Source organism: Sarcophilus harrisii, chromosome 5 (assembly GCF_902635505.1).
Source record: "Sarcophilus harrisii chromosome 5, mSarHar1.11, whole genome shotgun sequence".
NCBI classification, from domain to species: domain Eukaryota; kingdom Metazoa; phylum Chordata; class Mammalia; order Dasyuromorphia; family Dasyuridae; genus Sarcophilus; species Sarcophilus harrisii.
In genome coordinates this window covers 182,526,884-182,539,900 of record NC_045430.1, presented here as the reverse complement: position 1 = coordinate 182,539,900, position 13,017 = coordinate 182,526,884, and the positions used below count along the sequence as shown (strand labels likewise).

The 13,017-nt window shown below is 36.7% G+C and overlaps 1 protein-coding gene across 1 annotated transcript in view; it reads right to left on the bottom strand.

Moving 5' to 3' along the window:
* Positions 1-13,017, bottom strand: part of EXOC4 (exocyst complex component 4) — a 913,849-nt gene that overhangs the window by 116,018 nt on the left and 784,814 nt on the right. The window contains exon 14 of the mRNA XM_031941130.1: positions 12,481-12,659. Within this exon, the coding sequence (XP_031796990.1) occupies positions 12,481-12,659 (179 nt within the window). The remainder of the gene's footprint in view (positions 1-12,480; positions 12,660-13,017) is intronic.

The following is a 13,017-nucleotide window of genomic DNA, read 5'->3' as shown; positions in this document are numbered from 1 at the left end:
CAGCTCTTTTGCAAAGCTAGTTACACATGCTATTTCCAGCCTTCATTCATAACAACTCTGTCACATGGGTATTATTATCATGCCCATTTTATAGATGAGAAGTCACATCACTCACCTAGGAGCACAAATTAGAGAGTACCTGAAGGAAGATTTGAACTCACGTCCAATACTCTAACAGGGGTCCTCAAACTACGGCCTGCGGGCCAGATGCAGCAGCTGAGGACGATTATTCCCCTCACCCAGGGTTATGAAGTTTCTTTATTTAAAGGCCTACAAAACAAAGTTTTTGTTTTTACTATAGTCTGGTCCTCCAACAGTCTGAGGGACAGTGAACTGGCCCCCTATTTAAAAAGTTTGAGGACCCCTGCATGGTCTATTACCTTACAGGAGTTTTATCTCATCAATCCTCAGGCCTTTTAAATTTTCCTAGGTAGTTAAAATTATTAATAACAAATTAAAAGTTACTAAATTCTGAGGGGAAAAGGTGTTTGAACTGGCATCCATCTCCTAAGTGGCAGGCTAATGACCTTATCTTCTTTTCCTTTCCATAAGTTTTTCTGATAAATAGTCTCTATTTGTGGACAGATTTACTTACACAGCTTATCACAACCTTGATTGAGGTTCTTTAATACAATCATTCTGATAATGCCTTGCCTTGTCTTCTAGCTACATCATGCTACATTATACCTTATTCTGGCACCCTCCCTGTGTTTTAGAAGGATGGGTTTCTAAAGATGTAGACTTATACACATATTACAAAAGAAAGGAACAAAAAAGGAGAGGGAAAACTCCAATTCCATTTAAAACATAATCCTCCCTCCCCATTTTGTAGTCTGACTCTGGTTAATGTGGACATTTCTAATAACTTTAATCCTTAAGTGATGATTGTTTAAAAGGGGGGAGGGGAGTAGGAAGAAAGGAGGGTTAAAAAAAAAAAAAGTTTGCGTTCCCATAAAAGACAAGAGGGAAGAAAATGACTTGTCATATCTGACTGGTTCGGAAATATAAAATCCAATTCTGAAGAAGAAGAGATAAGGAAACCACTGTGGAAGTGCCATCAGCTTAGCAAACACTAAATAATGAACAATGCAGAGACTGTCCAGCATGATAAAACACTCTATTAGAGAAACTGTTTTTAAATGAGTGATAATTGTGGCACATCCGCACTGAAAGGTTATTGAATTTTTATCTGCAGCAAAGAGCCTTTGACAGGCTCACCAAAAAGTCACCTCCATATTGTACTTCCTTTAGAGGAAACTGACCAGAGGGGTTTTCCACCTTCTAGCCTGTAGCAGATTTGTGACATTCACAGTATTTTCTACTTCCTCCAAGAAGCCAGGCAGATATTCTTTGTTTCCACCAAGGCATTTAGTTTTTCATCAGGCTTGTCTTTTTTTTTTTTCTCCCTCTCCCCCACCTCCGGTTATTCTTCTTTTAATAAAAACTGGATTAAGCTGCTAGTTAAGAACTCCAGTTCAAATCCACCAAGATTTCAATGACTACTAGAGTCAAGATGCTAGTACACAGTATTAGCTGTTATTAATAAGCAACACTGTGCCTGGGAGCCCTGGACCTAATATAAGCTAAGACCTACACCTTATTCACAGATACTTCCTTTTCATTTTAATTGTGTGAATTGCTATAGAGAAGGATATAAAAACAAAAAAAGACTTTTTTTCCTTGAAAGTATGAGTCCTGAATTTTTGTCCCCAAACAGATTCCTTTGGGGACATGACATTTGAGATTTTGCTTCTGATAGCGAGTGGAATAATATTCAAATATTCAAATTAGGCAAGACAAGCCAAATAGCACAGTGGAAAGGGCCCTCGATTGAGAATTAGGAGACCTACACTACCTATGTTCTAAGCCCAGGCTCTACTCACCAGCTCCATAGCTAAAGACAACCCCCCCCCCCCTTTTTTTTCCCCCTTTTGGATTTTAGAGTCCTAATATGCTAAATGAGGTGAGATAGACTTAAGGGATCTTCCATCTCCACTCTTCTATGATTCTATGATCCTGCCTTGCTATGGTCTTGAGGCATTTCATCTATCTCATTGCTCTCTCGGAGAAGTCACACTATTAGCTCAGTGTTACGTGTGGGGAAACTGGGGCACACCAGTGAATATAAAATCGAATAGCACCAATATGATGGATTGTTTCCTCTTCTGTCTTTTCCTCTACAACTGTCCAGAGGCCTCAGATCTCAGAGGAAGTCAGATAGAAGCCTGACTCTGCCATTAACTCATTTTGGGACCTTGAGAAAATCCCCAAAGCTGTTTTAAACCATCAATTCTTAGTTGTACGATGGAGAGGATAAGATGACCAGTTTATCAGGGTTTGGGGGGAGTGGAGAGATTAAGAATTAATGATTGTAAAGCTGCTTGTGAGTAAAAAGCTCTCCATAACTGTTAAGAATTATTATCATCTTCATAATTCCCTGTGGGGACAATATGTGCACATACCCCTCTGGGTCAACCTTTTCACTCATTACTGGCAGAATGGTTAGACACAATTTTTATTCACTGATAACTAGTTAAGCTACCCAACAAGTGCATTCAGAACAATTTTCTAGTTCCATGCTGTAACAACCAACTTCAAACTATAAACAATACCACTAATACCATTTACCATCATAATTTCCTAAAGTGAAGGTGAGATTATTAGGAAAATGGTACATAATAAAAAGATAGCATTGATTCTGAAGAACAAAGGCAGCAATGATTGCAGCATCCTCTTCTATTGTAACCAGAGGTGTAAGAGTCATGTATTTTTGCCAAGAGTAATATGAACAGTAATGATGATAATAATAGATTATACTGATAGGAACCTTAACAACAGTCCTGCATTAAGTAAGAAAAGAACGAAACTCAGTAACCACTATTAAGCAACTACTAGGTACCAAGTATACTATTAGGCCAGAGAGAAGACAAAAACAAAGCAGTCTTTGTCCTCAAGAAGCTTACATTCTTTGGGGGATGGAGAGGGGAAAAACATCTATATTTTAGAAAAATATAAAACAGATATAAAGTAATACCCAGGAGTAAGAAGGAGAAAAGGGAGGCTAAGGCTAAGCTTTCCGAGTGAGATGTTAAAGAACCTGAGACCCATGAGGCTAAGGAGCAGGGAGTACCTATCCAAAGGTAATCATTTACAGGGAATAGTTGGTCGGAAAGTAGAGCATATGAAGAAAAGTCATGTGTAATAATCCTAGAAAGGCAAGCTGGAGCCAGATTACAAAGAACTTTGAAAACCAAGGAGAAATTGGTGTCTTAGAGAAGAGGAAACCGCTGAAGATTCCTGAAGGGCATGATATGGCTGGACTTGTAGGTATCCTGAGGCAGGGAAGGGCTTCATCCCCTCTCAGTAGCCCTAGCACCAACATGGTGCCAGGTACATATTGGGCACTTAATAAAGTTTGTCAAATATGCCATAAGAATATTGATTTGATAGCTATAAGAAGAATGATTGGGGAGCTCTTTCCCTGGTCTACATGAGAAGTGATGAGGGTTCCAACTAGTGTGGCAGCCATGTGAGTGGAGAAGGGTGAAAGTGAGAGATATTGTGGATGTCCAATCAACAAGAATTAGCAACTGTCAGGGTAGAAAGGAATGAGTGGAGAAGGGTGAAAGTGAGAGATATTGTGGATGTCCAATCAACAAGAATTAGCAACTGTCAGGGTAGAAGGGAAGAGCAAAAGGAAAGGTAGAGTATGAGTATGAGGGTGGATGATCAGAAGCATGGTGGGGCAAGAACACAAATAAGGAAGTTACGAAGAGAGAAGAAGTTCAAAGATACTGAACTCTTAAGTTGGAGCCAAAAGGAGTCAAAATGCTAGCTCTTTAATTCTCCCATTTTGTGAGCTTGGGAAAATCTATTCTCTCTCAGTCTTGGTATTATTTCCAAGTATAGATGAAGAAATTGAGGCTTGGGTGAAGCTGTTTTCCTAACCTCATAGAGCTGGTAAATGGCCGAATTGGGATTTAGAGCTGGATCTTTGGACTCAGAAGACCAGTACTATTTCTGCATTAGGATTCTGACTCATGGTATTTAAGAGAAACTGGAGGTAAAGATTTCTCTAGCTGCAGCTGGAGTGATGACTTCCTCAATATTCTAAACATATCACTTACATTTATTGTTTTTAATTCTTCTACACATAGACATTTTATTTGCATCCATATAATTTTCCCAGCATATAGAAAACAGGGGGACTGTATCTAATACAAAGTTTCTTAAACTAGCTTTTAACCCTACATGGAGTCATATAACTGAATGTGGGGGTAGCAAAACTATGATTTATTAAGTAAATGTTTGATTTCAATATCTATTTTATATACCTATATAACTGAGTTCGCATAATAATTTCTCCAGCAAAAAGAGGTGGTGAGTGGAAAAATTTAAGAAGCCCTGATTTAACCCCTTTAGTTTTTGTGGCAAAACATGGCAAAGGCATATCCTTGGGGATTCTTTGACTTATCGGAGGCTGGATGATCTTGAATTCTAACTTTGTTGTTGATCATGTAGATGCAAAGAGTGAAAATTAGGAAAATTTTTCCGATGAAAAGTCATGTTTCCTTTTCTAATCACTCTGCTTTACCTTTACCTTCGGCCCATATCCTTTTTAGCTTCTCTAGCTCCTGACCTTTGCCATATCTTATCCACACAACCTACAAATATGGTTTAGGGATGCAACTACATGTTACTACACTAGAAGGGAAATTTCAAGACATAAGTTTTATTAAATATGATTATTATACAAGTCAGTCTTTCACATCTTTTTATTAGCTAAGCTGAGTTTGCAAAGTACATGCAGAATTTCGTTAAGTGACGGCTCCAATTTAATTATACTAAAAGTCCTTTCTTAGCACCACTTAACCATCATTACTTGCTAGTCCTTAAAGTTTTGCTTATTTTGGTGCAAAGTTTTCCCCCTTTCCATTCTTCTCTCCTTTATCCAGCTTTGGGTTCAAACTCAGTTTGAACTTTCATCGTCATGAAGATGTTACTCATTAACTTTATAAATATCCCTGGCACCTCCAGTAGAATCTATATCATTTTTATACAATGGAAATAACACCAAGACTGCTAGAGAATAGGTGATTTACTCATCTTTTTTTTGTAAAAAAAAATTATCTTTTTCACAATCATAATCAGCTGCACTTTAAGAAAGTCTTCTTTATATTTTAAAAATCCTAAAGACTGAGGCAGCTAGATGATGTAGTGGATACAGTATCAGCCCTGAAGTCAGGAGGACCTGAGTTCAAATATGACCTCAGACACTTAACACTTCCTAGCTGTGTGACCCTGGGTAAATCACTTAATCCCAATTGCCTCAGCAAAAATAAATAAATAAATAAAATAAAAATCCTAAAGACCCTGAATTAATATAGACAATCTTAGTTTGGGATATTTCTCTAAAATTCAAAACCATCTTTTGGGGGGAAATTAGTGAGATATTCTTTTAGGATGTTAGAGGCTTGCACAGTATTAACACACTGCAGAAGTGCAGAATGATGATGATGTTGAAGGGCTTGTGTTTGGCCATTTTGGATGTGGCAGCTAAACAGATTCTGGCAACAAGTGGAAGCTGAGACCTCGTCCTATTATGAAGACCTCTAGTTCAAATCCAGCCCCAGCTAGCAGTATGATCCTGACAAGTCACTCCACTGTTTAGTCTCCTGAAGATGAAATGGCATACACTCCAGTATCTTTGCCAATAAAATCCTATACGAGGCCACGAAAAGTTGGACACAACTGAAGGACTAAACAAAAACAACAAGAATATCTTGAAGAGGGAATAAAGACAAAAGCATGGGGAAAAAAGCAACTTTAAACCTATTTTTAGGCAGCTAGGTGGTGCAGTGGAGAGAGTGCTGGGCTTAGAATCAGGAAGACCTGAGTTCAAATTAAGCCTCAGAAATTACCTAGCCATGTGACAGTGGGCAAGTCATTTAATTTTTATTTGCCTTGGGTAAAACCCCATTGACAGCACAGTCCATAGAGCCAGAAAGTAAATGAGTGAACAACAACAAAGTGTTGAAAGTGGCTAAAGAAGAACCAGGCAACATCTCTCATCCAGATAAAAGAAAAAAGTGACTATGAAAAGAGCAAAAAGTAGAGAAGATGGGAGTTTAATAAGACTTGGGGGTTCCTTTAGGAGGAATGAGTTGGCACAAGGTATGCAAGCCAGGGCATTTGTGTACAAAGACAGAACACTTCTCTATGGCAAAAAAAACCCGACCCAGACATTTAAGACTCAAAGCTAGAAAAATCCATTCACATCCCAGTTGAGGCTTAGCTGATAATCAGTAATAATGTCAGTCATGGAGAAGGAAATAGAGGACCCCAGATGTTTCTACTCAGAAACTAACAAGAGAATAGCCATTATTCCTGTTGTCAGTGGCAACAACATTTTTATGCGTCCTCACAATGGTCAGGACAGTGAATACAGGGACTCCATACATTTATTTTTCCTTAATATACATTTCATTGAAATTTTATATATGAACAAACTTCAATTAAGTCTGAAGAATAATAAGGATGAATCTTCATAAAATTACCACTCAGTGATTCTTTCCCCCACAAAATAATACGATTAGCTCTGAAAAGAAAGACAACATAGATATATATTTGGACTTTAGAAAAGCATTTGATAAAGACTCATAAAAATTTACAAGTAAAATTGGTTCCAATTAGTTTAGATGAGGACAAAGTCATTCAGCTTGACAATGGATTGAAAACTCATAAACAAAAGCCTAATGCTAAATGGTGATTTTCTCAGCAAGCAGAAAGATAATGGAATTAACAGATGACACTGAATTAGAAGGTATGGCCAACAGCGGTAAGAATAGAGAAATAATAAAAACAGACCTGAAGAGGTTAGGTATAAGAAGAGGAAACTGCTAAATGAATCAGCTTGAGAAAATGAACAAAAATAGAATAGAAAAGGATTAAAGACACACAGAAAGCCTAACTTAGGAAAGAAGATTACAGAAACTAAATATGTACAGCTAGGCTGAGCAATGACTAAAGAGTATCTGATAATAGTCTACAAATATTTGAAACTTGTAAATACCTGAGCAGGAAAGGAATTACCATACAAGGGGCTTTAATTAGCAATAATCAAATGGAATTAGGAGAAGGAAAATTTTGTCTAATGGTTTAGCAAAAACAAAACTAAAACTGAGTAATACCTCAGGGGGATCTTGGATAGTCAAATTATTACTGTCAATTGTGTAGCTAGATAGAAACTCATCAGTGGGTTTGTATTTTAGAATTCTTTAATCACTAAAGTACAACAAAAGCCCTGACAATGAATTCTAAGGTGGAGCTCATACTTAAGTCTTTTGGGAAATCTTAGGTCAGACAAAATAGGAAGTCAGACAGTCTTGATCAGGAGTACTTATAGATCAGTTGGGTCTTTTCTCTCTCTAATTTCTAGGGTGACATTTTGCAAAAAGTTTCACTTTCATCTAACTGGTTTGACATTCTCAGTTCTTGATATTAAGAGAGACTTTATGCCTAACTGATAACAGGTTGAGGAAGAGTGAGAAATCATTTTACTTTTAATCAGCACCAAGCCAAGGTAGGTTATAGTTTATGTGTGTACACACACACACACACACACACACACACACACACACATTCGTATATATGTATGTGCGTGTGTGTGTGTGTATATATGTAAAATAATGCAGAAGAATGAGAAAAGAAAGGGAAGAACCACTGAACATTTATTTAGGTATAAGGTTCTTCTCCAAGGAGATGAGAGCAGCTATTGTTCCTATAAGGAATAGTCACATGGATCCACAAGAGATGAAAGACCACTCAGTTAAAGGTCAGGTAAAGAGACCTGTGAGTTTATTAAGAGACTAGGTAATAGGTCAGTTCTTTGTTGACTTTATAACAGTAATATGGAGAGGTCGGCAGCCTTCCCAGGGCATCTGTCTAGGATATGATAAAGAACCTCCCCAGATGTTTAAGTTCTAATGAATACTATCTACTTCTGGTGACCTACCCAAAACACTCACAGGGATTATGATGTTGTGGACAAGAAGCTGAGGCCCTCGGGGATATAGATATGTCCTTATAGTGATAATTATTGAAGGCAAGGATTTCAGAAGAGAAAGGCAGATCCATGAAATGAACAGTTGTTGGTTCAGAAGTTCAAGATGGGGGAAGTTAAGTAGTTAGGCAACAGTTTTTGTGAAAAAAAAAAATAGATATGGGAATTTTAGTTGACTTCAAGCTTAATGAGTCAGGAGTGCAACAAGGCAAACACAGAGGTTAATGTTGTCTTGGGTTGCATTTAGAGAAGCATAGTTTTTATGAATAGGAACATGAATATGGGCAATACAGCCCCACTGTACTCTGATTTCATTCCATGTTCAGTCCTGGGTACCACAGTTCTGGAAGACATTAATAAGCTAGAAGTAATCAAGTAAGATGGTGCAGGGCCTTGAGGTCATGATCCATGTGGATTATTTGAAGGAACTGGGGAGAGGAGAAGATTCAAAGGGGACATGAAAACTAATAGATTTGTTCTACAGAGTTTACTCCCTAATAATTAGAGTGGTTTCAAGTGAAATGGGCTCCTTTGGAAAGTGATGGACTCCTCTTCACTAAAGGTTTTCACATAAATGCTGGATGAGTATTTGGTGGCTATCATTTAGATGGGATTCTTTTTCAAGTTTGGGTTGGATCATGTGGCCCTTACAACTTAAATTCTAAGATTCACAGAATTTTCAGATTTTGTGCTGTTATAACAGAGAATACGCATCAATTGTTTTCCATTTCTGAAAATGACAAAATAGAAGAAATAGATTTAGCATGAAGCACAAAGGTATAATAGACAAATTATAAAGATAATCTTCATTGGTGGGAAAGATTAAATATCAAAACAGGATATCAAAGAAATTTACAAGATCTCTACTCGTGATGAGCTTTAAATAAATTATCTAAAACAGATGGTTAATAAAGTATGATCTTGCCTGAAGAAGAAAGGAGGACTAGCTGAGTTCAAGATTGCTTTCAGCAATATGTTTCTATGAATGCTATCTTTAAGCAAGTGAAAGTCTTTAAGCAAAATTATAGCATAAAATATATGTGACAAAATTTTACTGGAAGGTGATTTCCCAACTAGTTTTTAGGGAGGTCACATTTATGTTCTTGAACAATTTCCTAATGAAAAACATTAAGTTCAGTATATTTCCAGACATTCTTAAAGAATATACAGAATTATTTGTTCTTTTCCTGACAACCTTTATCTACATTCAAAAGTAAGAAATGTATAAATCTGGGTTTTTACTTTACCACCTTAAATAATAATAAATAACATGACTGTTGAGCACTTTTCTGATTATCAAGTCCCCAGAATTTTTCACATTTTTAGTGTACATACACATGAATACACAGAATTGCATGCATACAAAAATATTAAGAGGAAACCAAGGTAAGAATTCACTCTATGAAATAATATGAGAGATGCTACAAAATATGGCCTAGGAATTGGACTTTTGGCATGGCTCACATAGTAATGATCAACTCAAGAAGGAACCATTTAAGGGCAGTCAGAATGAAGGAAATAGAGTATAATAATGGATCACTGGTAAGGACAAAAGGTGATAAAAGTGATTTGGAGCTGGACAGATTTGAACTGAAATAAGCATGCAGGAAAGCTAAACAAAATAAAAAGAGCAGATAATATCTAAAAAAAGGTACTCTACTCTATCCCCTGCTCAAGGCATGTCCATGTTTTATAAAGTCTGTGCTTGGTTCAGGATTATATAAATGATTTCAGGTGAGAGAGAATCCTTCTTTCAGTCCTAAAGGGAGGATTCACTACCCAAAATGATTTCTTGCAAATGTCAATTTGTATCTCATGACAGATGCCCTGGGAAGGCAAATTTTCTTTACTGTAGAATGAAAGCTTGGTCATAATGTGGCATAATATGGAACTCACCCCAAATCATCATAGGATCATAGATTTCACGCTGGAGGAACCAGAATAGTTATCAAAGTCCTGTCTTCTCTGAGGCTCAGGGAAATTAAAGCCATTTACTCAAAATTATAGAAGTAGAAAAGACTGGCTTCAAAGCCAGGTCCTTGGGAGGGGAGGGGTCTACATCCATTGCTCTTTTCTGCCTATAAACTACTAGGATGCCAAAGGACATAGAAGAGAGCATGGATTGGACCTGCAAGCATGATGAACCAGAGCACCTGAAGCTTTGGTTCAGCAAAGATAATAAAAGAAGTGATTACAATTCACTTGGGGTGTTTCACAGTGAATATCAGAATGATGACAGTTACTTAAATCACTCAATGGGTGGAATAATTACCTTGAAATGAACAACTGAGAACATACTACTTATGTTATGAGACAAAATTGAGCACATCAGAAGTGTTAACAGGTTTGGTAGAATAGGTCTTTGTCAGAATCACGCAGGTGATTAAAGGCATGAATTGGATGTCTACTGCACTAGGGTACTCTTAGTGACATGAACACAACAGGCAAAATTGTGCAATTACAAAGTTGAGCATTAGCTCAGAAAGCATCTCTTGCCATTTGAAAATAGTTGATTCTAGGACAGCATGTGTAAATCACTCGGCAGTTAGCTATAGAGGTTATCTACTATATTGCTTTGTGGAGGAGTTCTAGTCCAGAACACATCAAATTTGGAACACATCAGAAGGTTTACAGATGAGATAAGCTCTTACAATTACTGAAGTTAAAACACCCAAGTAGCCTTTGCATTGAAGCAGGAGAGATGATAGGGAGGTTGACATCAAGTGTTTATTTCACAATTAACAAAGGGCCATAAGGCCTTTTCTGAAATTTATACTTGGTTGCTCAGATTTAACTCTTGCCTATATTGCAATATAGTTTCCAACATTATAGAATCATAAAGCAGTTCTTGAGAAGTTCACCTAGCAAACATCTAACTTTCAAACAGTACTTTTGGACAGCCTGAAATAGATATGTCTTCTCTTCTTAAGAGTCATGGAGAGATTATATCATTCTCTTCAGAAGTGGGTTTTAGAATCTCATAACCTTGGAAATTGCATCTCTCATATACCTTTTTTTCTACTGAAATTTAAATCGTTTTCTTTGGTCTGTCTAGCATTCCCCACTGAAGAAGTGGAGAGCTGCAGGCCCAAAGGCTACATATAACTAGCTTACAGAAAGTTATCCCATTTTGAGAAATTTCTCTATCTATAGCTACTGTAGCCCAGGGAATTATTTTCCTCTGCTCAGCTTCTATGACTATCTCATTGAAAGGAGGAACACCTCTTGAACTGTGGATAATCAGCTGACCATAATTTCAAAGGAAAGTTTAAATGACCAGGCAATGTGGGGTAGTAAAAGACTGTTGTCTTTTGAGTCAGAAGTCCAGTGCTTGACTCCTAACTCTATCAACTGACTGGCTATGACAATGATTCTTCTATTTACCTTACAGAGCTATTATGGAATTTGAAAGATATCATATATATAAAGTACTTTGTGAATAAAATCTATAAAATGTCAGCTATTATTATCATATTACTAGTATGATAATTTATTATGAAACCTACAATCTAAGGAAATAGCAAGTTATAACCAAAACACTTTATTTCTAATACTCTTTTAACAATTTATTCTAACATTCACCTCAGAATCAACTTTTTCCTGTCTCTCCTTACTCTTTCTCTTCTCTTTCTCTTTAAGGAATCACCTTGTAGTAATCTTCTTTGATTACCCCCTCATTTCTTGTCCAAAAGAATACTTTTTATCCTCATTTCCAACTATTTCTCTTCTTTTCTAGATTTCCTGCCCCCCCCATTTTTCCAACAAATTACTTTCTATTAAATACCTACTACAATATATTGTATCAAATAATTAAGCATAGCACTTTTGCTCAAGCTTCTCTTTTTAAGTCACTGTGGCAAGATGTGGCAAGGATGAAGAACATAGCTTTCTACTCCTTAACAAGAATTTATTTGTATGAGATGCCAAAGTTTGACCTGTTCCAGGACATATTTCTGAGGTTTTGTATAAAAGATGCATCAAAACATGTTTCCTTGGAATGTTACATAAGGAAATAGGGGTTTGAGTTATTTTAGTAAGATCAGAAAAGATCTGAGAACAAAAATAGAATTGCACTTCAATTCAACCTTTATAAAGTGCCTACTAGGTGAAGTATTATTTCTGTGTACATAAAAATAGAGAGAGAAATAGATAACTAGATAATCATAGTGATATATATAGAGAGAGTGATTCAAAATAATTTCAAGAGTCCTAATACCTGGGAAGGAATCAAGAAAGACTTCTTGCCTTTCTCACAGTTTGAAGAAAACTGAGAATTCTATGAAGTGGAGTCGTTTCTAACAAACAGAGCAGACCACTGGCCAGGGTAATGTTACCTGCAATCAGCACATTTAAGTAAAATTACCCCATTTGGCCTTTTAGTCATCCTCTAAATAAAACAATCTGTATTAGGCACTTACTTTGAGATGCTGAAAGATTAGAAAAAGCTGACTTTGTTCGTCCTGCCAACCACTCCAAGCTTTCGTGCATATTGGCCAAAGCTTTCAGGTCACTGACATCACGTAGGATCTCTTGTTGCGGGATTAATTTATCACCCAGGTTCCCAATTAGAACTTCAGATTCTTTGCCAAAGGCTGCCCTGCAACACAAATTGAAAACATACATCACAAAATAGTATGAGAATTTTAGAAATGGGAAAATACTGTGTAGTTCAAATCTAACATGCTGGTCTTACATCAGGAGTTGCTATCATTCTCCTACTATGCATCATTACTGTCTTCAATTTTCCTTGTAAGAATACCACTAAATATTTCTGTTTAAAAGCTTTTGTTTTGGGTTCAAATACTTTTAAGTGCATGGTTCCCAATAAGAAAAGGTATGAGATAGAGATAGATATTCAAAAATGGATTCAACGGAGATTGAGAATTGATCAACTGATAAGGTAAGTTAATAAAGTTTATTTTCCTCATTGGAAAAAGATAACTTTGAGAGATTTA